This window comes from Columba livia, chromosome 4 (assembly GCF_036013475.1).
Source record: "Columba livia isolate bColLiv1 breed racing homer chromosome 4, bColLiv1.pat.W.v2, whole genome shotgun sequence".
Taxonomy (NCBI): domain Eukaryota; kingdom Metazoa; phylum Chordata; class Aves; order Columbiformes; family Columbidae; genus Columba; species Columba livia.
The window spans coordinates 2,772,282-2,799,360 of record NC_088605.1 but is presented as its reverse complement, the minus strand read 5'-3'; the positions used below and the strand labels follow the sequence as shown (position 1 = coordinate 2,799,360).

Here is a 27,079-nt window from a genome sequence, read left to right as displayed (position 1 = left end):
TCCCCGCAGTGTCTCATCCACTGCTGCTGGCTTGTTCCTTCGCTCTGACCTCTCCGTGAGCCAGGAAATTTTATATTATCAGAGCTTGAACCCAAGTCACCAAACAAACAGCCACTAGCAGACAGGACACCCTTCCCAAACCAAGCCAGACCTGAAGTGTTTGTGTTTCATTTGCTTCGCAGCAGCAATTTTAGTCTGCAGAATGGACCAAGTGAGCGCAGCCACCCTTTTCCCGCTTCCCTCTCTCACTTTCATGGGACTTACTTATTCCTCCAGTCTGGTAGCCAGAGAGAGAAGAAACCCACAGGTCTTTGCTTTGAGAAATCAGCCCTATTCTAACATGACCATGTCCCACTGCCAGGAAACAGGTCCCTGGGCAGGTGGACAACACGGCCTTTTAGCAGATTTATTTTAGGGGAAAAAAAACATAAAAAGAAGGCATAATTCAAGGAGATTTATAACCCCATCTCTTGAAGAAACAAAGCTGCAGTGACCACCAGGAGCGGTCTGTGGTTTTGTCACCCTCCATTAACACCTTCTGAGCTTCTGGCTGACCTGAACTGGGTCTGAAGAGCTCAGGGTTCTTCCAGCTAAGCCGTTTCTGCAGAGGGAAGAGAACCAAGCCATGCTCACCACTTGGGACACACCGCTAAACATCAGAAAACCAGAACCGGCCACCTTTGCATCCCTGCCCCAGGCTGGACCAGCAGCCGGGATGCACAGGAAGACATGAAGATGTTTCTCTGCAAGGACGGCTCCTGCCTCCTCTTGTATCAGGACCAGCCAAGTCCAGGAACAGCAAGCAATTTCTTCATTTTCATCCTAAAATTAAAGCAGAAGTCTTCTGTGAGCATCTGTAGTCACTAGTGCACGTGAAGATGTGCGTTAGGTAGATGCACGTCATCCTGGTGAGCCATTCGGGATGGAATACGCTGAATAGGCACCACGTCTGGCAGCACAAGGCATGTAAGAGGCGCCATAACTTCTAATTCTGTTTTTGTGTTCTCCTTCTTGCCAACAAAGGGATGTGTCTGCTGGTACAGGATGAACTTCAGCCCTTAACTCAAGAGGTTCCACAGGGAAATACAACAGAATTCTGTATTGTTGCACAGGAAACACATATTTCAACAGGCTTCGGCATCAAACCTGCCCCTGGGACCGTCCCCGTCTGCTGGTGACATCCCTTCCGACCTCCAGAAAAGCCTCCCAGTTTACCCGCCATGTGGAGAAACCTGCAAATAGCCTCGGAACACTGGGAGGGCAAAATTCTGATTTGATGCCCACAAGCCACCTTAGATATTCTGCATCTCTCTCCAGAAGATCCTGCAGCCCATCCTTACCTTATGTCCCCTATAGCCTCTGCTCTTCGCCACTTCCTCAGTTATTTATTATTGGAGAAGCTGAGAGGGGATGTCATCAGTGGTGATAAATACCTCCAGGGTGGGTGTCAAGAGGATGGACCAGACTCTGTTCAGTGGTGCCCAATGACAGGATGAGGGGCAACGGGCACAGACTGAAACACAGGAGGTTCCATCTGAACATGAGGAGAAACTTGTTTCCTGTGAGGTGCCAGAGCCTGGCCCAGGCTGCCCAGAGAGGTTGTGGAGTCTCCTTCTCTGAGACATTCAAACCCCCCTGGACACGACCCTGTGTGATCTGCTCTGGTGACCCTGCGTGAGCAGGTGGGTTGGACTGGATGATCTCCAGAGGTCCCTTCAACCCCAACCAGGCTGGGATTGTGCGATTCTTTCTCCAGGGTTTCAAAAAGCAAGCGGAGACACGAGGAAAGTCCATGGACACCACCAGCTCTTGGACTGACAAGATAAAGAGTTAAAGCAAGCGAAGCAAAAGATTTGGAAGAAAAAAAAGGGTTATGTAATAAATCAGATATTAGAAGGCAGGAAGGTGCGCTGTATAGAGGAATCAAAGTCCGGAACAGGATGTATATAAAGCAAATATTGAACTAACTTTGATAACACAGAAAAATAGAAGATTCTTGGTGGGGTTAACCAAAGGCTCAATTTTAACTATTAGAAATTTCCTGTTTCACTCGTGTCGGGCGGTGTTGCAGTGATCTATACAATGCATTGTGTGCCTAATGATTTCCTAGCCATGAATGGGGCACTCCGATTTTACTTTCCATGCTTTTTTTTTTGTCTGTTCTGGAGCAACAAAGCTATTGAAATCCTCCAGGCCTTGCCCATTGGGTGTTTTCTTTCCTACCAAGACATCAAACTACCCTGAAGGTTTATTTTAAGCGAATTCAATAGGAGGGATCACACAAGCACCTTGTCGAAAGCGTACAATGGGAGCCGAACCCAGGGCTATTCAATTAACAAGTGCTCTATTTCCATGAAATTCCTGTTGTGAATTCATTACCTTAATTAGGTTAGCGATTTATGAAGCTAACAAGGCACCATTTGTCTGTGGGACACGTAGGCAGAGAAATTCCAGATTAATTCACACTGGAAGGAAGAGGAGCTCATGAGAAGCGAAGCAGAACTGGAAACCTTGGCAGATACCACCAGACTCCCCAAAATGAAAGAGATAATCAAGAGTAAGGAACAGGAATAAAAGCCCCTGACTCAAGGGATATGTTTGGATTTACCTAGGAAAACCCAGCGCATCTCCCTTAGGAATGAAACTCATACAGATCCATAGAACCATTTTGGTTGGAAAAGAACTTCAAGATCATGGAGTCCAACCATTCCTCACCCCTGGCACTGCCCCATGTCCTGAGAACCTCATGTCCGTCTGTCCAGCCCTCCAGGGATGGTGACTCCAGCACTGCCCTGGGCAGCCTGTTCCAATGCCCCACAGCCCTTTGGGGAAGAAATTGTTCCCCACATCCAACCTCAACCTCCCCTGGCGCAACTTGAGGCCGTTTCTTCTGGTCCTGGCGGTGCTTGTTACTCAGGAAAAGACAGCAGGGATCTCCACCATCTACTCCCTTTCAAAGCATTTTAAGCTTTACATTAGCTGAGGGCTTTGCTCTTCAAGTACTCCTGTTAGTAAGGGAGCACAATGTTCCCACCATTCAAGACCTTCCTCCCAGCATTTAATCTGCATTTTCCCTTGGCCACCAAGTGCCCTAAGTGTTGTCAGGCCAAAGCAAGGCTCCTTTTCAGCATCCCTGGATGAGATGGGAATCTCCATCCACCCTGGTCCCTCTTGCTTATGTGTTTTTAGAGTATCTATCTTGCGAGCACAAGTGAAGAGAAAGGCACAAGTTATCCCAGTGATCTGTGAGGTTATCTCCCACCACACTGGCAACATGAGTCCCTTTCACATCACAGAACCTACTTGCATTTTCAGATGTTTTCCCACCAGCCTCACATATAGCTTTTCTTCCCTGGTTCTTCAAGTGATAGGAGCTCAAATCCCTCCACAGTATCTTCATTATTTGATTTTCAGTGCTACCTCCAAGTCCTCCACACCATTCTCCACCATTTCTTGACCCTCCTCTGTACATAACACAGCTCTGCTTTAGATTCTTAGTGAATTTTCTCTATAAAAACTCTTGTAACTAAGACGATTTACATAAAACGTCCACTGTGCACGTTCCTCATGAGATCCACCAAATAACCTCCTCTCAGCCCAATTCTCTTTGCAACACTGACCGCTCTCATCAAACCTTCAGCCAACTCCTGACCGACCTCGTGACTCTTCCATCAACCCCCTTGGTCTCCAAATTAACCACTTCTCATCTTGAAAACACACCAGATATACCGCCCAAGTCCAGGTAGATGAGACCTTCCATGTCTCCTTTACCAACGTTATTGGAGAAACTCAGGTTTAAAGGAAGAGTCTGAATGATAAGGGGGACAAAACAGTCAACCCCATGTGGTCCTTCCCAACCGAGACTTTGCAGCTCCCAGGACACCCACCTGCATGTCCCTTCCATCCCTGTTGGCTGCAAGAAGTTATTTTGGACCAGAAGAAAACAACCAACCGATCAAAATGAAAAACCTCAAATAAAACACAGAAACAAACTGAAAAAAACCCAAATAAACGCTTAAATCTTATGACTTTTAAAGCAGAAAAGATTTTGAGAGTCCCTTTCATGGGAAGGGGAGGAAAGAAGTCCTCAAGGTTAATTGGACTGGAACCACGATTTGGGGAGGAATGGGACCCACACCTTGGAAGATAAATGGCAGTGAGAAAAGATGAAATATACATTAGCTGGAAAGTTTGATTCTGCTCCACAGGAAGAAGAGTTTGATGAATGGGAGCACAATAAGCCACTTAAAACAAGTCAAAAAGGACGCACCTTCCCAGCCGCTTACAGGAGTTGGATCAGAGAAACCTTCTGTCACCTTTGTATTTTATTCCTAAAAAAAGGAGATCATAAAAACGACAAGATTCTAAGAGTGCTCACAATATTTTAAACATGTTGCATACTCTCCTTCTCCAGTTTTGGCTGCTAAAAATAAATCGGCATTTCAACAGCCTCAGCCTGAAGAAGAGAGGTGGAGATCAGGGATCAACGTGAGGGCAACGGGGCTGGGCAGGGAGAGGAAAATGCAGCTGGTGAGATGAAACACCGAGTTTTGAGCACCACTGGTTTACCCAGAGCCTGGTCGAGGGGTTTAAAAACGGGAATAGATAAAACAATCACACCTCTGAGCAACCTGAGCTGGTGAAGATGTCCCTGCTCATGGCAGGGGTGGCACTGGATGAGCTGGGAAGGTCCCTTCAACCCAAACCATTCTGTGATTCCATGATCTGGAAGAGTCAGAGGATGCACAAAATTGGGGGAATCGGTAGCCTGCAGAGCACATACAGAATAAATAGAGTGTTTGCTTTAAAACTTCCCCACAAAAGTCTTATGGTACACTACAATAAAACTGTAAAGACAAAATAGTTATTGCGAAGAAAAACAAAGCCAAACCAACTTGCCTTGTATTTGTAGGTGATGTTTTCTGCATTTTCCCCCCTTTTTTGCAATGTGCCTTTGTTAGCCCAGGGCTGAGCCTGCAACGTGGACTTGGACAGAGGCAAAGAAAGCAACAGATTTGGGCTCTTTGCTTGGTGAAGGGCCCGGCACAGGTGACCGCACCTCCAGGGTGACACCAAAAGTGTGTCCAACATCACACGGACACACAAGGAAACCGTCATTCATGTCTTTCTGGAGGAGAACAGCCTGAATTCAGCCCCAAACGATTGCTTGATACTGTGTCGTGCTCATGGAGGGGATGATCACACAGAATCAACTGTGTTGGAAAAGAGCTCAGAGATCATCCAGTCCAACCCTTGGTCCAACTCCAGTCCATTGACTAGATCATGGCACTAAGTGCCATGGCCAATCTCAGTTTAAAAACCTCCAGGGCCGGTGAGTCCAGCACCTCCCTGGGCAGCCATTCCAATGCCTGACCACTCTCTCTGCAAAGAATTGCTTTCTAATCTCCAGCCTCAATTTCCCCTGGCAGAGTTGAAGCCCATGGCCCCTTGGCCTATTGCTGATGCCTGGGAGAAGAGACCAATCCCCACCTGGCTAGAACTGCCCTTCAGGTAGTTCTAGAGAGTGCTGAGCTCAGCTCTAAGCCTCCTCTTCTCCAGACTAAACAAGCCCAGCTCCCTCAGCCTCTCCCCATAGGGCTTGTGTTCAGGTCCCTTCCGCAGTCTTGTTGCTCTTCTCTGGACCCGCTCCAGCACTTCAATCTCTTTCCTGAGCTGAGGGGCCCAGAACTGAACACAATGATGGTTGAATCAGTGCTCTCCACTACCAGATTTTCCAGCAGGTCTGGTAAAGGACAGGTCTCACTTCTAGAAAAAAAATACTCCAACACTTTAGTATTGGAGTAGTTTCTAGAAATTCTCAAATGACAACAGCTCATCACGGCTCAGAGGTCTTCTGTTTGCACTCAAGCTAAAGGGCTGCTATGAACAGAGCTCTAGAAATGTTCTCCTGACCAGAGCTCCAAGGAACTCGAAGCACTGAGCTGACACACTTCAAATTCTGTAGCCGTTCTGTAATAACCATTTCATTACCAAAAAAATCTCTTAAAATCCTAACACTATGACAGCTTTTACATTTTAATAAGCTACCGCATACCGATCTTAGGCTAAGTCTTTGTCCAAAGTGAATGGAAGGTGCAGAAATCAGGGCACAAAGGCAGCAAAGAGCAAAAGTCTCACTTGGAAGATAATCCAGGCGGGCTTCAAGGGAAGTAATAAAGAAGTTCCTTTTCTTTCATTGACCTTCAGGAACTCAGCTGCATTCAAAGAGTGTTTTAAGAATAACCGTATGGTGAGACGCGTTACTCAATGGTTCAACAGCAGCCCAAGTGCATTTATAAGCGGAAGAATCTGCACTTTCCAAAACTAGTGGCATAGCGAGTGAAAAATCCTGGATTTCGGTCAAAATTCCATGTATCGGAGGCCGCTATATCCTGTGGGCACACCTGGTGAATGCAAAACAGGTTGAATTTAACACGGTTGCTTGCACATAAGCAGTTCATAGAAATCAATCGAGTGTAAAAACTTCCTACAAAAAAAAGGGAAAAGCATCATCAAACTAAGGCAGAAATAATCTGCAGGTTCCATTTAATCTGACCCATAAACAACCGCAGCAGAAGGAGAGTAAGGTAGGATTGCCCAGTTTTAGTTTAGCTGAAGCTGATCTCAAAAGAGCATCCTCCTTTGTATAAATACAAGGAGTAGGATTTAGCTCCTGCATTGGTGTCAATGCAACTATCAACTTACGGTTAAGTACAGTGATGGTAGAAGTGAAGCTGATGAAGATCCTTCATGTTACAACTGGTTTTAAATTCTACCCAATTGGAAGCCCACAGTCTAAATATAAAAGAGCAGCTTAAAAAAAACTCACCCAATTTCCTTAAATTTTTACATCTCAGTTTGGATATAAACCAACCACCTTTCCGCTAGGTTAGAAAACTAATACATTTTAAAAGAAAACCTCTCAATGCTTAAAAATTCCAGTTTAGGAAATAGGGGGCTTATTAAAGACGCCAAGGACAGACAGCAGATGGATACGGTTTATTGGTTCTTCCCATCACATCTGAGTTACAAGTGTAAAAGTCACACAAACTGCGGGTATAAACATGTAAAACAATACAAAAATAAATGGAAAGGTAATTTTCTATTTACTGAATCAAGTTGTGTAATAAATACAGTAGGCAAAAAGCTTCAATCACACCATTCAGCTTAACTGAAGTTACAGTAGTGTTCGAAAAGGTTTTAACTTCAAGTTGCAAATATTAAAGCGTTGAGAACTAGTATAAAAGTGAATTTTGGCACATTGTAAAGTGAGAAGTGTTACATTAGTTTCTGACCGTTGTGTAAAACGAAGCTGTTTCTCACTAGCTTGCTGAGGTACATTTTTAAACAATCTAAAATTAGATCAACAATGCGGTTCTAACGACTCACAGTTGACAATTCACTATACTAGTTACAATTTTTCCCTTTTAAGAATACCAAGGTATTCCAGAGCTTAAATCTGTGCAAATTCAGAAAAGTTTCAATTAAAAAATAACAATAAGAACAAAACAAACTTATTAGGGAACTTTTGCATGCAACTCCAATCCTCCCCACAATCCCTTGTGTTAATTGCAAAGTGTAAAATCGGACTAATTGCACGGCTTAATATAAAATACTCGGAGATCGCAGCGCGGGTCAAGTTGCAAACGTTCCTCTATGTTTGTCCCATTTTTCTCCCTATAACTTCAGTAACTTCTGATCACACTCATTCTCGGTGAGGAAAATACAAGAATCAAACCACCACCACAAGGTCAGCAAAGCACATAAACCCCTTGAGGACTCTCAGCACTTCGCAATATCACAAATGCCTGGATACAGAGCGACTCTTTTCCATTTTCAAAATACAGTAAAAGATAAAGCAACAGTGTAATGGCACTTTTTTATTTCTGTATCCAAACATTTGTGGTTTAGAAACGGTGCTTTTTTTCCAATAGGTTTTACAGTAGGTACAAAACTTTCAAAACTAGAAGTATCTTAATCCTCGTCTTAACAGCGAGAAACCAGATTCCCCTCCAGATGGGGTTTAATTCAGTATAAACATCTCTGACCAGAGTACAAAAGTTACGTTCAGCTCCTAAAAAAACCCCACAAAAGTGCTGCTGATTGTTAGAATTAACTCCAAAATAATCAGCAACTGCTATTAAACTATCAGCAGCATCGGGCATTTACACATTTCAGTCCTCAAAGAGTTTTCTTTTAAATGGTTTAACCATTTGTGCTAATATTCTTCACTAGGTTAAGTTTAAGTCCTTTCACCAAAACTGGTTTTCCTTTAAAACGCGACGCCCATTTATTTAATACTTGGTGAATAAATGGTGTCATCTGCAAGGCACTACTATGTTTAAAGGATTCCATCGTCACAGTTTCACTATTTCGGTATTTTTTCTTCTGTTTTAAAGTCACAGTTAAAAATTACCAAAATATATTAAAAAAAAAATTGAGGTAATCAAATTCTTTCAATACCAAAATATATTAATTGGAATAGTACCAGTATGGTGAAAGGTCTTGATAATACACAGCTATTTACCATATAGCATGCAGTACAGTATATAAGTATATACTAGGCCTTTGTTCTTTGTTCTGCTTCAGTTTTTAAGGAACAGCTCCATTTGCACAGTAACATGCCCATTTTGAATATCTATTTCCTTCTTGTTTGCAGGGCACCTCGTTCGTAATTACAACGTCACCCCAAAACGAATTCACCCCGTCGACACTTACTTTTGAGCGCTGCACAAACTGGAGTTCTTAAAGAGTTCAGCAGAGCAAAATAAGCTACAGTATCTTTATCTATCGTTCCATCAATTGCACTTCAATCTACTTTCGCTGTTGCCTCACAGCATCAACAAAGCTGATGTTGACAAAGCATCAACCAAGTGTCTGTTGTCTCAGCCACCGGTATTAATTCTGGTATTACACCGTCAGAACCACTAATCTAGAAATATGGCTTATGCATATCAGGGAATTTATAGTGACAAGGAGCACAGTGGGTTTACACTAAGTTTATTGGCTGAGAACTAAAATCTGTTACGAATTTTCTAATGCCCCTTTTTATTTATTGCAGCGTTATGACCAGAATTTTGTACTCTACTAAATTCTGGTTTGATAAGTAAGTTTCATGCAACCAACTATACTTAGTTTGTAAACCCCCGCTAGCCCCAAAAATCCACCGCTAGCTACGTTTAGTCTACCAGGCACTACAGTATATTAAGACTAAAGTATAGCCATGCATAGATAAACTCACGAGCCTTATCACGATGCTCTATACCTGTAAATACGGGTTACTTACCCCCAAAAGCCTAGAAACACAAACTAATCGCTGGCTTTTATTGTACTTTAACAGGATACAAGTAGTTTATAAAGTCTCGTGGTGTGCAAAAAGAAAAGAATATTAAATTCAGACAGCTTTTTTTAAATCTAGTAACGAAACCTTATCAACGTCTATATCCCAACCCGCAGCACCTGGAATTTCAGAGTCCAAAGGTAAAAAATATGTCTCTTAAGTAAGGCATAAACTATCTATAGCCTTAGGGTTGATGGCAGGGGTTAAACCTCATTTTCCTGCCACAGAAAGAGACCCCGTGGTCACATCCAAATTATTTTAAGTGTACTATAAGACATTATATATGTGATTTCTTACTGCATTAGATGCGTCTGATGGAAAAGAAAAGCTGCAGTTATATTCAAAATTAAGCTGTTCCTAAGGCAAAAGAGTGTGAGGATAAAGAATTCCTCCTGGACTGTCTTCACTTGACTAAAGTCTTCATGCTACAATAATCTGCTTATATAAATAAGCTTCAATAGGCATCATTTAAAGAGCTGCTGGGGTACCTTATAATCCTTCAGTCAGTGACCTATGGAGTCTCACTTAAAATTGTACTAAATTAAAGAATGACTTGCCAGAGTTCCTATTATGATATCATTTAGTAAATGTAAAGGTTTTGTTGCAAGTACTTTAAACCGGTGTATCGGTTCAGTGAAATGTTACGGCGTGCAAATTCTTCTGAAAGCTTCATCAATATTTCAAGTATATATTTTGATATTTTTTACCTTTGGAAATCAGTTGTTTTGAGGAAAAGGAATTCTTCGGCTAAAGAATCTCCCTCCTCTCTTGCTTTTCTAGTACTGAAATAAGAATCCTTCAGAGATCATCTTTTCAGCAACAGCAAGTTGCAGATCATCGCTATTCACGTCAGATATTTCCTAGAATACCACTAACAACGCTGGGAAGAAAGCAAGATATCTCTGATTATCTCGTTTCACCCTGAAATATATCAACATTAACCCATTTCTCACTTTGGGAACACCCTAAAAGCAGTAGGATTAGCTACCTATCCGAGTTTCTGTATTGTTCCCCCATTTCTCGCTTTGGGAACACCCCTAACAGCTGTGGGATTATTTATTCTTCCCAGGTTTTTAAATGCTCCCCCATTTCTTGCTTTGGGAACACCCCTAACAGATATAGGATTAGGTACTCATCTGAGTTATTGAAGCGTCCCCCCATTTCTCGCTTTAGGAACACTCTAAAAGCAGTAGGATTAATTACTCATCTGAGTTTCTCAATTGTTCCCCCATTTCTCACTTTGGGAACACCGTAATATCTGTGGGATTAGACACTCATCCAAGTTTTCAAAGAGTTCCCCCATTTCTCGCTTTGGGAACACCCTAAAAAGCAGTAGGATTAGCTACCTATCCGAGTTTCTGTATTGTTCCCCCATTTCTCGCTTTGGGAACAATCCTAACAGCCGTGGGATTAGTTACTCAACACAGATCTTTAAATGTTCCCCCATTTCTCGCTTTGGGAACACCCTAAAAAGCAGTAGGATTAGGCGCTTTTCAGAGTTTTTCCAGTGTTCCCCCATTTCTCGCTTTGGGAACACACCAACAGATACAGGATTAGGTTCTCATCCAAGTTTTTCCAGTGTTCCCCCATTTCTCGCTTTGGGAACACCCTAAGAGCAGTAGGATGAGGTACTCTTCTAATTTTCTTAATTGTTCCCCCATTTCTCGCTTTGGGAACACCCTAACAGCAGTAGGATTAGCTACCTATCCAAGTTGGTTTCTTTTTCCCCCGTTTCTTGCTTTAGAAACACCCCTAACAGCTGTGGGATTAGTTACTCAACACAGATTTTTAAATGTTCCCCCATATCTTGCTTTGGGAACACAGCAACAGATATAGGGTTAGACACTCATCCAAGTTTTTGAAGCATCCCCCCATTTCTCACTTTGGGAACACCCTAAAAGCAGTAGGAATAGGTACCTATCCGAGTTTCTTTATTGTTCCCCCATTTCTCGCTTTGGGAACACCGTAATATCTGTGGGATTAGACACTCATCCAAGTTTTCAAAGAGTTCCCCCATTTCTCACTTTGGGAACACCCTAATATCTGTGGGATTAGACACTCATCCAAGTTTTCAAAGAGTTCCCCCATTTCTCGCTTTGGGAACACCCTAAAAAGCAGTAGGATTAGCTACCTATCCGAGTTTCTGTATTGTTCCCCCATTTCTCGCTTTGGGAACACCCCTAACAGCCGTGGGATTAGTTACTCAACACAGATCTTTAAATGTTCCCCCATTTCTCGCTTTGGGAACACCCTAAAAAGCAGTAGGATTAGGCGCTTTTCGGAGTTTTTCCAGTGTTCCCCCATTTCTCGCTTTGGGAACACACCAACAGATACAGGATTAGGTTCTCATCCGAGTTTTTCCAGTGTTCCCCCATTTCTCGCTTTGGGAACACCCTAAGAGCAGTAGGATGAGGTACTCTTCTAATTTTCTTAATTGTTCCCCCATTTCTCGCTTTGGGAACACCCTAACAGCAATAGGATTAGCTACCTATCCAAGTTTGTTTATTTTTTCCCCGTTTCTTGCTTTAGAAACACCCCTAACAGCCGTGGGATTAGTTACTCAACACAGATTTTTAAATGTTCCCCCATTTCTTGCTTTGGGAACACAGCAACAGATATAGGGTTAGACACTCATCCAAGTTTTTGAAGCATCCCCCCATTTCTCACTTTAGGAACACCCTAAGAGCAGTAGGATTAGGTACTCTTCTAATTTTCTTAATTGTTCCCCCATTTCTCGCTTTGGGAACGCCCTAACATTAGTGGGATTAGGCACTCTTCCGAGTTATTTAAATGTTCCCCCATTTCTCGCTTTGGGAACACCCCCCAATCCCACACAGTGACATGCACCACTGTTCATCGGTTGCTCCTGTGCAAGAAATTCCAAGGGACACCGAGGGATTAAAGTGGTTTGATTATCTGCACGACGGACCAATTTCACCATCACATTCCAACCTGCCAGGAAACAATAGTTTTGCTTCTTTTCTTCTTTTAAATAAGTTTCCAGGTGACGTTTTTTTACAGTCTGGAATTAAGGTGAAGTGGAAACAAACCCAACAGTACAAACAGCTAAGCAGTTACCATATTAAAATGCCAACCTTACAGGAATGATCTTAGTTTTAAAAGGACTGCTGAAAACTTGAGTTAATTTTCTAGTTAACCAGCAAGGACAAGAGCATTTTTGGTTACTGACAGTAGGTGGTTCGGAAATGCAAAGAACGCACGTGCTTATGTCTTCTGCTCAAAGAGATCATGATATTCTTGTTCTTCTAGTTCTCTGTTGTACTTCTCTATTTCCCTGTTGGCTTCTTCCAAGTAATCGTTCATGAATTGGTCCATTACTGAGATTGAAAAGCTGAGGAAAACACATTTGTGCTTCATTAGGAAAGAACACAGGGGTGTGAAGGATTGAAACAGAGAAATGAACTTAACAGCAGAGTCAATTACACTGGTAAGCGGCATCCTTTTATTGTATCAGCACTGGGGATCATCCTCCATAAGTGCTCCAACAACTGGATGCTCCCACGTTGCTTATATTCAAATAATTATTACATATGCATTACAATTTTGGGAAATTTTGACATACAATACACCTATACTAAGAAATAACTGATGATGTTACTTATTACTGTTTAGTTTCTTACTTACAATACATCTATTAATTATTAGTTAAATATTAACTAAGCACTCTGCTTCCACCCAATGTATTAATTAACCTTTTGTCTCCCGCTTGTCACGTAGAAGGATCTAAAACTTGAAAAATACCCCCTCGTTTTGCAGGTGGTTAGAAAGCATTTACCTCATGTCAATTGGTTAATGATGGGTATGTCTTTTATAACTTAATCATGGTATAAATTAATTTGGCAGCTTCTCTTCAGGGTGTGCCAGTTCAGAGACACTTAGAGAAAGCAGAAATTCAGTATATAACCTTCTGGGGATCCCAAAGTCAGCGTTAATCACAACTACTCTGTTACTGGGGAATAAGGAGTTGCAAAATAGCCATTTCCCAGTCAAGAGGAAGAACATAAGATCATAAATATAAAAGAAAAAGAATATAAAATATAAAAATAAGAATATCATCTAAAATATAAAAAGAAGAATATAAAATCAGTGCTTTACCAGTGCTTGTATCTTTTATTGTCAAACACAAGATGCTGGTAAAGGTTCAGTGAATAGTCAAGTCCAAGTTTGTCATTAGGCTATTTTCTGCCAGTATAACTTAATGAGGAGCTGACCCTGCAGACACAAGTCTTGGTTTCAAATTGTCCCACAGGGGACAGAAAACAACTGTTCGTTCTTATTCCAAAAGAGAATCACAGAACCCACTTGGATTTTTGTAAAGTTTGTTAAGTTAAAGTGAAAAGTAAACTGGAAAGATCAAACCAAATTCGCAATTTTGGTAATAAAACAAGAAATGCAGAGGCCCCTACAGCACCTGCGGTTTGTGTTCTGTAAACTGACACCAAATAAGACGAGCAAGGATGGTGCGTTTATCAACGTGTCTGTGTCACAGTTTGATAGGCAAGTCGTACTGCTTGCGAAGCTGAAATAGTTTTAAAATAAGGTTTTACTTGCTTAAATGAGTTTTAAAAGCGATCACAAAAATGCACCTAATTCTGCACGCCCCGTTGACATTACTGCGATGCATTCAATGAGGTTTTTCTTATACCAAGTTAAGAAATGAGAGCAATCATTTAACATCAGCTTCACGGCAAAATATGTCACAGAAAAAAAACCTGTGATGTAGTAAAACCTAAACCAACCTCTGGTTGTTTTTCCTTGAGTGTGTGCACGCACATAAAATTCTATTCCTTTGGAAGTTTTATCAGTCATGACCAGGCATTAAGCAATATTACAGCACTGTTTGGTTTGAAAAACATTCCTTTGACAAGCTGTGACCCATAAATTATTCTCTCCGTGAGCTCACGCGCAGTTTTGGAATTGTTTTGTTGGTTCTATTCTGCTCCTTAGATCATATCTCTGAAAAAGGGTTTAAATAGTACGTTTTAAATGGCAAATAGCCATGCACAGATTTAAAGAACAACACTCTTCCCTTCACATTAATACCTGCAAATCAAACTGGCGCTTCACTACTTCATCTGCTTTGACAGTTGGCATTTCTGATTCGCATAGCATGTTGCCTACCTAAAACCTTCACCAAAAACACATATATTGTAAAGGATACATGGATGGTAATCCATTTTGTCACCAAAAAAGTTCACAAATTGTGTCCCGTTGTAAAAATAACCAGCTGGAAGTGGATCCAAGTGGCGCTTCACCTGCATTAAGAAAGAATATAGTGTTCATGAAATATTTTAAATTCAAAACTGATTGGAGACGATCCTAACAAGCTTAAAAAGATCCAAGAAAAATTCCTTGTGCTGAATTTAGCAGTTAGAGAGCAAGGTACAGCTTCTGGCTATAAAGGAGTGATCCAAAAAGCCAGTATGACAAAGGACATCCATATAGAGTAGGGGAGTTAGGAACAGCAACACTAATCATAATCACACCAAATTTTTAGGAACCCAACTCCACAGACAGCACTTAAAACCCAATGGTAGTTGATGAGGGCAGGATTAGACATTTGGGATGCTAAATCCTGGGGTGGGTTAGAAGGGGGTGGTCAGTAGGTCAGAGAGGTTCTCCTGCCCCTCTGCTCTGCCCTGGTGAGACCACACCTGGAATATTGTGTCCAGTTGTGGCCCCTCAGTTCCAGCAGGACAGGGAACTGCTGGAGAGAGTCCAGCGCAGCCACCAAGATGCTGAAGGGAGTGGAGCATCTCCCGTGTGAGGAAAGGCTGAGGGAGCTGGGGCTCTGGAGCTGGACAAGAGGACACTGAGGGGTGACCTCATTAATGTTTACAGATATATACAGGGGGAGTGTCAGGAGGATGGAGCCAGGCTCTTCTCGGTGACAACCAGTGCCATGACAAGGGGCAATGGGTGCAAACTGGAACACAAAAGGTTCCACTTAAATTTGAGAAGAAACTTGTTGGGGGTGAGGGTGTCAGAGCCTGGCCCAGGCTGCCCAGGGAGGTTGTGGAGTCTCCTTCTGTGCAGACATTCCAACCCGCCTGGACACCTTCCTGTGTAACCTCATCTGGGTGTTCCTGCTCCATGGGGGGATTGCACTGCATGAGCTTTCCAGGTCCCTTCCAACCCCTGACATCCTGGGATTCTGTGATTCTCTAATTTGCAAGTAACAACATGCACAGGACAGAGCAGGGAGAAAAAAAAAAAATGGGGAAAGGCCCTAATGGTACCCAAAATCTTGTCCAATATCTTACACTCCCCCCTGCTTTTTAGGGCTGAACAAGATTTATATCTCAAATCCCCTCTGGCCAACCTCAGTTATGTTTCAAGTATAGAAAAAGACACTAAGCACTTCAATATTTGAGTACTCAGCACACTTGTTATGGCAGGTATGGGAGATTCGCTATCAAACTAATGGATATTGAAGAAAATGAGGCAGAAGAAGGGCTTGTTATTAATTAATTATGAAATTAACTTACGTGAATGTTCTTTATCTCCTGAAGGGTCAGCATGCCTCGGGTTTTCAGGGCTTTCCTCTGAGGTTTCTGTATGAAGAATGAGAACACAGTTATAAACTGAGTGACGATGTGATTATCACAGTTTAGTGACATTAAAAAAACCCCAAACCATATAAAATAAATTCTTTCTTGAAAATGTGGGTAAAGGCTGTGAAATCTCTGATCACTTCTATCATACTCAAGCACAGCACAGCATGTATTTTAAAAATTAAATTCTGGATAGAATTATTCAATTATATTAAAGTACTCACAACTATGTTCTGAAAACAAAAGTAAAAATTAAGTGTTTTCAAAAAGGCACCATTAGAGAGGACAAATCTAAAAGGCTTTTAAAAATACAACTTTAATACAGCTCTGCTGAAAGGAAAAAAAAGAATAACAGTCTAGTTTATAGTCTGAAAGTCTTATAATTCATTTATTTCATGCAGCACCTCTCAGGATTCTCTCTCATGAGGAAAGGCTGAGGGAGCTGGGGCTCTTTAGCTTGGAGAAGAGGAGAACGAGGGGTGACTCGTTCATGGGGATCAATATGGAAAGGGGGAGTGTCAGAAGGATGGAGCCAGGCTCTTCTCGGTGACAACCAGTGACAGGACAAGGGGCAATGGGTGCAAACTGGAACACAGGAGGTTCCACTTAAATATGAGAAGAAACTTCTTCCTGGTGAGGGTGGCAGAGCCTGGCCCAGGCTGCCCAGGGGGGTTGTGGAGTCTCCTTCTGTGCAGACATTCCAACCTGCCTGGACACCTTCCTGTGTAACCTCATCTGGGTGTTCCTGCTCCATGGGGGATTGCACTGGATGAGCTTTCCAGGGCCCTTCCAACCCCTGACATTCTGGGATTCTGTGATTAGCCAAAATCCTAAATTCACCATGAGTAGTGAGATTGTACAAAGACTATTCATAGTTTTGAACTTCTCAAAGAGGAAGCACTTCACATGTGTGGTACGTATTTGATTTGAAGTTCCAAGTTTTCAAAAAAGCAAAATAATATTCCAGGGAGTTCTATTAGCTAGGTGATATATACAGTGCATAAGACATCACCACAGAAGTTGTCGTGAAATAACAACCTGCCAGGACAACAGAGGTGAGAACCAGAACACCTTGGAAATATTAATAGCTCCAAGAACAGACTCCAAGAAACATTTTTCCATTCCTACACAACTTTTTGGAGATACTATGCAAATCTTAAGCCACAAAGCAGTAACTGTGAGTATTTTTAACTAACAAACGTCCTAAAACAGGCATCACAAAAGAGCACAGTTGGAACCACAGGCTCAGGTTCCAACTGGAGTGCTAAAATATCTAATTGATATGGTTGAGCAGTTTCTGTTGAAGTCCATTTCCAAATCAAACCTCAAGATTCACTACCTAAGACAACATGTAGCGCGGCAAAAATAATATGTGCTGGCATTACTTGGTTGTATAGCACTGAACCATCTTGTCCCACATTCCTAGTCAGGTTGTGCCAGTCCCTGTGTAAAATTAGCAAGACGCCACAACTAAAAATTGTGCCTTCTGGGCTTCTTAAGATGCACATGTTCCCTGTTCCTTACTCCAGCTTCTACTGCATAGGAACATCAGCCATGGAGAAATACATGAAGTCTCACATAGCTGAGCACTTAAAAAAATAAGCAAGACAAAAGAACTGTACCCTCCATTTCAGTGGATTACTTCCAAAGAGGTTTAATTTAGTGAATCAAAACAAGTTTTCAGCTTTGCAGCATTCAGGTACTTCAAGAGGATTTATTTAATACTACATTTTAGCTTTTGGCAATCAGGTCTCAGCTAAATCATCTTGTGTTTATTCTGGACAAACTCCATTTGCTCAAGCGTTCAAGAGCAGATCAATCCATGAACAAGCTGTAGCAGATATTAAAACAATACACAAATTAACATAGGCATTTACAAACGGTTTGTCTGAAATACATTTACACCCTGCAGTGCTAATACCTTGGTAGAAGAGAAAGGAGATTAACAAAAAAAAGAGCCACTTGAGAAATTCAGATTCCTCCTTTTGTTGTTAAATGCCAAACAGGTCGCACTGAACAAAAATAAACATGCCCACGGACCTGTTTTGCAGTTTCTCGGAGCCAGTCTTTGATATCCTCTTCCTTAAGAGAGCAGCCCACAAAGACGAGGAAACATTCCTGCTGATTGCTGCCATCTCTGTGCTCACTTCTGGCATCAGGAGGAGTCGGCCCCTCTGGAACGGGCACGAGGCTCAGGGAATTCGATGATGTGTTGTGACAGACTTCAATCACTTTATCAGATTCTAACAATGAGAAGAAGAAAGGAGGAGGAAAAGGAGAGAGGAGGAGGAAAAGGAGAGAGGAGGAGGAAAAGGAGAGAGGAGGAGGAAAAGGAGAGAGGAGGAGGAAAAGGAGAGAGGAGGAGGAAAAGGAGAGAGGAGGAGGAAAAGGAGAGAGGAGGAGGAAAAGGAGAGAGGAGGAGGAAAAGGAGAGAGGAGGAGGAAAAGGAGAGAGGAGGAGGAAAAGGAGAGAGGAGGAGGAAAAGGAGAGAGGAGGAGGAAAAGGAGAGAGGAGGAGGAAAAGGAGAGAGGAGGAGGAAAAGGAGAGAGGAGGAGGAAAAGGAGAGAGGAGGAGGAAAAGGAGAGAGGAGGAGGAAAAGGAGAGAGGAGGAGGAAAAGGAGAGAGGAGGAGGAAAAGGAGAGAGGAGGAGGAAAAGGAGAGAGGAGGAGGAAAAGGAGAGAGGAGGAGGAAAAGGAGAGAGGAGGAGGAAAAGGAGAGAGGAGGAGGAAAAGGAGAGAGGAGGAGGAAAAGGAGAGAGGAGGAGGAAAAGGAGAGAGGAGGAGGAAAAGGAGAGAGGAGGAGGAAAAGGAGAGAGGAGGAGGAGGAGGAGGAGGAGGAGGAGGAAAAGGAGAGAGGAGGAGGAGGAGGAGGAGGAGGAAAAGGAGAGAGGAGGAGGAGGAGGAGGAGGAGGAAAAGGAGAGAGAAGGAGGAGGAGGAGGAGGAAAAGAGATATCCAAATAATTGTTAAGCTACTTTAACATCGATGCATTGGTGTATAAACAATACAGTACCTATAATAAGTTTTCCAATACAGTCATAAGTAGTAATTTGCCCTTACCTGAAAACTTCACTTTGCCCATGATGTGATAAATATTTCCAGAAAAAGGACTTGGCTTGAGCAATGACTTAATCGCTGTTTGAAACAGAAGGCAAACAGATTATCTCACTTATTGTTCTCATCCTTGGAGAAGTTTCTGGTCAGACCTACGCTACAGGTCTCTAATCCACATCCTAGTGCTTGGGGGAAGAAGCCGCAGGGTCCCCCGCAGCCCCGCTACGGAACATTTCTAGATGTTCTCATTTCTTTGCTATGGGGTAGGTGGGAAATAACATGCGTTTGGCATAATGAAGGCTTACAGTGTGTGGAAAGTAAAATGGTGCTCCTTAACACTGCTTTGCTAAGGAAAGAAGGAGAGGCATGATTATGTATCTACTCTAGAAGCCTAACACGGAGCTGAGCCTATTTTCTGGTAGCTACAAAGAATTATTTGGCATAAAAGTAGAAGCTGACCGTCACTTATAAGCTGTATTTCAACACTACTAAATAAAATCAAATGGAAAATAAAAAGCAAACATATGAAGATAAGTGTCTTGGTCTCTAGAAACCAAATATTAAATTGGATTTTCATCTGAATAAAATTATGGGTCAATTTTCCAGAGCAGACACTAAAGACGACAATTTACTGTACTTTAAGGAAGGAAGGCCGAATTCTCAATTAAAAGTTTACTTCAGCAGTAATTAAATAACTCTGCTTACATCAGAGCCTTCCTTCCCCTCTATTCCTCAGTATTTCAAACTGGGATTTAAATCAAGTCAGTCAAAGTTCACTTGTACCTTTGCACTTGGTCACAAATCGTGTTTTTTCTAGAGGACGATTAAACCACACACAGATCTGAACCATTGGAGGGAAGACGGGCCCAGCTCTGTATTTACCTTCATACCTTCAAACAAAAAACACACAGGTTCAACATCTAGAAAACACACGTGCTTGTGCTTTTCATCTAACAGCTGAAACATCTATTATTTCACCCCAGCTAAGTCTTGCTCATAGGAAGAAAAACACGATGCTTTCTTCTCTAAGACACCCATGAAAATGTGATACTAACAGTAGGAGGTTGTTCAAAGAGCTCAGGGCTCCTTTTGAGGCTCTTTCTGCTGCATTTCTTTTTTTCTTACATACTACCTACAAATTATCCTTTCGTGCTATTAACAACTGTCCAAAGGTTTTAAATACTTTCTTTTCCTGCTTTCTCTCCCTTTGGTTCCACAGGCAGCTCTGACATCCCAAGCTTTGTGCCAGTTGACTTCAGGAGCTTTACTTGCGTCCAATTTAGAGCAAGAATTATGAATAAAAAGCTATACATGCAGAACTGGCAAGGTACGGTAAATACATCCTGCTTCTAACACCAGAAATGTGAGTAGAAAACAGTCAGACAGCATTTAGAAGGGCTGACAGGTTTAGATTTTCTGCCAAGGAGGTGCAGAACAGATAAGTGCAACAAGATGTTGTAAAGAGCCCTGAACCATGAAAACTATCCCTCGCTATTAAAGACAAAGCTTGGTACCGTGTGTTATTGTGCCCTTCGCCTCTGCCAAGACTGTCAATAAAGTTGCTGGGTTTTATGAATAATTGTTCTGCTAATAGCTAGACTGACATAGTAAGTTCATTCCAGTAAGGCTGAGTAGCTGTCAAAGAAATTACTCCGCTCATTATTGACCTCACCCATCCCAATCCTTCCCAGTTCATTCCCAGAGGGCTCTTGTCTATTCTTCTAAAAAGCAACAGTAATCTCGCCATTGATTTAAATGGTGTCCAGAAAGGATCCTTTTCCCCATAAAAGGATGGCAATCGTGTATCTACTACAAATACTCATCAGCTCTCTCTTAAAAATGATTTACAAAGCTATGGCCTGTTCCAAATGAGTAGTCTTGAAAAAATACATATATAAATTAAGTTAGTGAGACTTTTTAATCTTCACGTTAATTAGAAAAACAGTTTTAATATTTCTCAGTCTAGATACTTGCCAGCCAGGATACATCAAATATCGAGCTCTCATCATCTGAGGATTTGAAAAGCTGCTTTCTGAGAGAATTAATTCAATATCCTCATTCCTATAAAAAGATGAAGACGAAGATATTTAATTTTATAAGTTCAATAAAATAGCTACTATCTGTATGCTACTTACACCAACCAGAATGCATTGGTCACAGTAAAATTAAGAGTATTTTTCCCTTAGTGTGACAGCTACCGTAACATAAGTCATACTCGGCAAACAAAAATATATATTTCCTAATGCCTGTATTTATATGACCATAAACATCAAGGGAAGATTTCTTTACATGAGAAGCAATTACGAAAAATCCGCATCTCCTTTGTGTAAGTTAACAAACAAGAGAATACGAGTTCCTAAGTGCCCGTGTCCCACGTGCCCAAAATGACAGGTACTGGCCATGCCGAACGTTACCTTGTCACAATCCCGTTCTCGGCCAGGATGAAGGAAACAGCCGGATTTGCCGCTCGGATGAGGCTCTGCAGCTGCACAAGCAGCGGATGCTTCTGATCAGTCGCGTGACTTGTGAAAACCACGTTACTCACCAGTCCTGTGTAAGGAATTCAGAGGATAATTTACACGTCAGGTACGCACCAGTGGCTAATTCATGGTTAAGTGATATAACAGCCAGGAAAACAAAAAGGTGAACAAAAAGAATCACAGAATCGACTGGGTTGGAAAAGACCTCAGAGATCATCCAGTCCAACCCTTGGTCCAACTCCAGTCCATTGACTAGATCATGGCACTAAGTGCCATGGCCAATCTCAGTTTAAAAACCTCCAGGGCCGGTGAGTCCAGCACCTCCCTGGGCAGCCATTCCAATGCCTGACCACTCTCTCTGCAAAGAATTGCTTTCTCATCTCCAGCCTCAATTTCCCCTGGCAGAGTTGAAGCCCATGGCCTCTTGTCCTATTGCTGACTGCCTGGGAGAAGAGACCAATCCCCACCTGGCTAGAACTGCCCTTCAGGTAGTTCTAGAGAGTGCTGAGCTCAGCTCTAAGCCTCCTCTTCTCCAGACTAAACAAGCCCAGCTCCCTCAGCCTCTCCCCATGGTTCTTGTGTTCCAGTCCCTTCCCCAGTCTTGTTGCTCTTCTCTGGACCCGCTCCAGCACTTCAATCTCTTTCCTGAGCTGAGGGGCTCAGAACTGAACACAATACTCCAGGTGTGGCCTCCCCAATGCAGAGCACAGGGGAAGGATCACTGCCCTTGTCCTGCTGACCACGCTGGTTTGGATACAGGACAGGACACCATTGGACTTCTTGGCCACCTGGGCACAAGAAAAAACCAAGCAAAGAACCTTTCCTCTTTTGCCTACCCAGAAGCCAACCTAACTTCACACTGTGGAACAACCAAAGGCAGAATTATCATTAACTAATTACTTTGCATGTAGAGGGCAGCCAGCACAGACACCTGTTATTTGTCACGACCCATAGACGTGCGTGAGTGACATATCCTAAAGCAGACAAACCTTACAAGTCACTGGAATGACTCAAAGGGAAAGAGGCAGGATCCTGTAACCTGGGGGTTCCAATGAATTAGTGAAAATACTATTAAAAATTAAACACATGAGCCTACTGGTACAGCACCGGTCACTGAGGATGACTGGACTACTGGGGAAGGGATGCCATGGCAAAACGAGCTACACCAGGGCAAGATATTTCTCTTTCAATTAGGTTGTGTAACAGAAGTCATTTAGACTCAGTTAATCAAAAGAATCAATTAATTAAAAGAATAAATTCACACAAGAATCAATTTGAGAAGGAGTTGTTTAACCAAATATAATAATGTTTAAAGCCTCTTGGCAAATTCAACGTGTAGAAAGATAAATAGGTAAAAATAGGTTTGGACTCTGCTGCTGCTTCCGAAAACAAGAGAAGTCTGAACCCACAAGGCATCAAGAAAGGTAACAAACAATGAGGTAACTGTTTGTCCCAAGCCCCAACTCCCCAAAAGACTCAGCTGTGTCACCAGAAAAGCAAATCCTTCCCCAGGCCTAACAGGATCCCTCCGCTTTGCACCTGAAACGGTTCCTCTTGTCAAGCAAAACCTGTCCCAGATCTGCCGGTGACAACGCAGCCGTCACGTTACACCTGCTGTCCTGCCAGCTACGAGACGAGTTCCGTGTTAAATCACAACTAAGTGCTGCTACAGCAGATGTCTCCGAAGGGAATCAGAAATAACACACTGACCATCGCAATGGGCACCGGGAGGATCCTCATTAAGGAAAAGAACACGAGACGACATCGCGCACTTATCACCGCACTCATTTCAGTGTTTCTGCTTTCCAATTATATCAAGATGTTACAGCAGAATGAAATTCAGCCCAGTTCCCCAGAGACTGACGCCCTGGGATGTCACTGGTGTCTCGAATGCCTTAGGAACGTCAGTTCTTCGCTCAAGCTTTGCAGCTCATTTCAGACCCTTTCCAGGTACAGAAAAAGAAACTCTTTACTATCCTTAAATGATTGAACCAGGATGCATTACCCTGCCCCCAGCTCAGCACTATTTAAAGCAGAATATGACGCTCACACCGTGATCTGCTGCCTACAGGGATTCCTGATCTTTACAGAGTCTTTAAAGCACATGAATCCTTGCAGAGGCATCTTTACACAGACATTTCTGCTTCCACTTCAGCTTCAGAAAGATTTAAGTTTTCTCCAATACACAGTTACTCTTCAGAGAGACTGAAGGGGAGTACACATTTAAAAACTTAAGTCACACGCATGCTTGAAATTATTATGTAGATCATGCAATTAAGATGAAAAGTACAAATAAGCTAATCAACAGCCACCACATTGTGGGTGTGCTATGCATAGGGGTTGTTTTTTTTTCCTTAATAATCCCAAACTTGATATTGATGTAAAAGTCAAGTTTAATTAAAACACAGTTATAATTCCTGTGAAGTTGGCACAGACCAATAAAAAGGCTGTATAATACAAATGCTATAAACCATACATTAGTTATAAGCACTGTGCCTTGGAGAGAAGTGATTGTCAAAGATGAACCTGCCAAAGCTTAAAATTAAGAACGATTGAAGAATAAAATATCTTGCAAATCGGAGCTCTGTGCATCTTGTCTCATCCTCCTCACCCATCCCCTTTCCCCAACAATCTCCGCTTCATTTGTGCTTGTCTAAGGGGAATAGTGTTGGGCACCAGCTGTCACTCCTGCCTGTAAACTCCCACGCAGCCTTGAAGTAGCGGAGCCTGCTCAGAGCCCAGGGAGACCCTGTGAGCTCTGGCACAGATCTTGTAGGTGCCAGCATCATGTAAAAATCGGCCCTGGGTTAGGAGGCAACCATCCGCGACACTGGACTGACCCACAGGTACTGGAATCCAGGGGAAAAGTAACTTTCTGAGCACTGAAGATGCCCACACAGCTTCAGTAAGAACGCATTTTGACCTTTTGAATTGTCACTGCCATCTCCCTGTCTATTGCATTTTAAAGACCACCCAGTTTTGTTTAATTTCTTATTAATACATCCATCTAAAGAAAAGAAAAGTTTTGCAGCCTGGGGCATAGCATGTATAATAGAAGCAATAAAGAATTACAGAATAGTTTGGGTTGAAGGGACCTTCCCAGCTTCCCCAGTGCCCCCCCTGCCATGAGCAGGGACATCTTCAGCAGCTCAGGTTGCTCAGAGCCCCGTCCAGCCTGGCCTGGGATGTCTCCAGGGATGGTTCATCTACCACCTCTCTGGCCAACCTGGGACAGTGTTTTACCACCCCTGGTGCCAAAAATCTCTTCCTCATGTCTAAAGAATGATGAAGAAACAGGGATAGACTAAAAGTCTCTATGCTTTACAGAAATAATGGATCCTCTTTGCTCCCGAACATACAATGGGCATATTTAACAATGGCGGCGTCTTAATCTGTAAAACAACTTCATATACAACACAAGAGATGCAAACATGCACTTAGACTGGTAAGGTGTCATCTTACAGCTTCTGTGCAAGAAATAAAAAGGTATATTTGGAAGGAGACAGAAGGAAATTACAGCACACAGATGGCAGCAAGATATATATATATATATATATTAAGTTCAAACAAGCACGCAAGGAAGAGACACAACAAAACTGCTAATGATGGTCACTTCACTCAAGGCTTTATCTGTTCTCTCTGATCCTCATCCTTTTCTGTTAGTTCTGTGATTTTCCAAGCAGAAAGTGTCACCCATGTAAAATGATGTGGTGTCGCTAACGTGCACAGCGCCCTCCGATCACAGAGAAAGCCACACAACAAACCTGGAGAGCAGTTAACCCCACTCACTCCCAAAATCTGGAAGGTAATTACGTGGACAAGGTGAGAATCCAAAAGTCTAATGAATTCCTACTTGCCTATATCCATATTCATCTTTTCTTACACCCGTACTGCAAGTTTCTGCTTTCATATTTGTACAATCCCCAGACTTGGCCCACTGATGCTACAATAACACGAATAATAATATTGGGCTGCACGACAGAAAAATAGGATTAATATCTCGGCAAAGAGAATGTCTTGTTAAATATTGCTATTGTTGAGCCAAAACCAAAGTCTCAGTTATGTAGAAGCAAATGATTATACAATTCTGCATCTGGCTGGGAAGTGTGAGACTGCACCACATCTCAGTTCCAAGCACACTTTTCCTTCTAAAACCTTTTACACAAAAAACTGCCCCTATTCCTGTGAAACGATTTGCTTCACACGAACAGACCTCTAGGCTATCTAATGTCATGTGTTGTGTCTCAAAACTAGATGACAAAACGTTGCAACATGCAGAAACATTCGCTGCCAGAATATTCTTCTAACCTCTGGTATTTTTCCTTCTTTCGGTGCTTGGGCCATAGGAAAATCAGCTGTGCTTGTCTTCAGCATTTTCTAGCTCCTCCTCAAACAACAAATTCTCACCCAATGAGGTCTGTACAAATATACTTAAAAAAATAACAGTTTTGAGCTTGGTTTTTAGTTTTGTCATGAAATAAAAATGTATGCTTGCACTCTTAACTGCTCAACAGTTATTAATATTTCATTATAGCCTTAATTTTGACATTCTCCTGCTCTCTTAAATTTCACAGAATCCCAGGATGTCAGGGGTTGAAGGGACCTGGAAAGCTCATCCAGTGCAATCCCCCCATGGAGCAGGAACACCCAGATGAGGTTACACAGGAAGGTGTCCAGGCGGGTTGGAATGTCTGCGGAGAAGGAGACTCCACAACCTCCCTGGGCAGCCTGGGCCAGGCTCTGCCACCCTCACCGGGAACAAGTTTCTTCTCAAATTCCAGTGGAACCTTTTGTGTTCCAGTTTGAACCCATTGCCCCTTGTCCTGTCACTGGTTGTCACCAGAAGAGCCTGGCTCCATCCTCCTGACACTCCCCCTTTCCATATTGATCCCCATGAATGAGTCCCCCCTCAGTGTCCTCTTGTCCAGCTCCAGAGCCCCAGCTCCCTCAGCCTTTCCTCACACGGGAGATGCTCCACTCCCTTCAGCATCTTTGTTGCCCATGGCTATAGTCTATTGTTCAGTTCGCCAATTTGTAGCACCAACAGTTTTCCAAATAAAAATAAAATACTGACTTTTTATAATAGCACCTCCATGCTTTCCCGTTTGTTCACAACTTCATTCTTTCAGATTTCAATCTTTTGGGCTCTCTTCGCATGTGGATAAGAGGCGGCATAATTCTGGCAACAAACAGAGCACTACAGCCTAAATAGCCATGAGAAAAGTGCAGCATCCTACTTTGACAAGTATTTTAGTAATTATAAGCAAAACTAGAGTCCTGCAGTTCACTCGGGAAGACAGCAGTGTAAGATCAGAAAGTCACGATGCAGTAACTGTGGTCTGACAGTGACTTAAAGAAAAGCCTCAACTGTCTTTGGTCTATCCAATTTGAGACTGAGCTTATAGTGTGCCTAAAATAAAGATTATCCGACAGTAGAGAACTGTTCTCATATATAAACACGCCACATGTACTGGTCTTAATGTTGTAAATCAGTTGTACATCTGATTAAAAACAATTTGTTAAAAACAACTGTAAAGGTGCTATAGCCAAATTTACTAGGTCAGGATGGATGGTAACGCTTCTATGTCAACAGCTGCTCTAAGTTCTGAGCCTGACACGGAGGACGATGCGT

General features: G+C 42.5%; 1 protein-coding gene across 1 annotated transcript in view; it reads right to left on the bottom strand.

Annotated features, from left to right (window-relative positions):
* Positions 1–11,993: 11,993 nt before the first annotated feature.
* Positions 11,994–27,079, bottom strand: part of DNAAF9 (dynein axonemal assembly factor 9) — a 78,194-nt gene continuing 63,108 nt past the window's right edge. Inside the window, exons 30-37 of the mRNA XM_021292872.2 lie at positions 21,382–21,517; positions 20,942–21,028; positions 19,751–19,857; positions 18,974–19,048; positions 17,956–18,158; positions 15,850–15,915; positions 14,523–14,616; positions 11,994–12,678 (exon numbers count right to left, since the gene is read on the bottom strand). Of these exons, the coding sequence (XP_021148547.2) occupies positions 12,566–12,678; positions 14,523–14,616; positions 15,850–15,915; positions 17,956–18,158; positions 18,974–19,048; positions 19,751–19,857; positions 20,942–21,028; positions 21,382–21,517 (881 nt within the window). The 3' untranslated portion in view covers positions 11,994–12,565. The remainder of the gene's footprint in view (positions 12,679–14,522; positions 14,617–15,849; positions 15,916–17,955; positions 18,159–18,973; positions 19,049–19,750; positions 19,858–20,941; positions 21,029–21,381; positions 21,518–27,079) is intronic.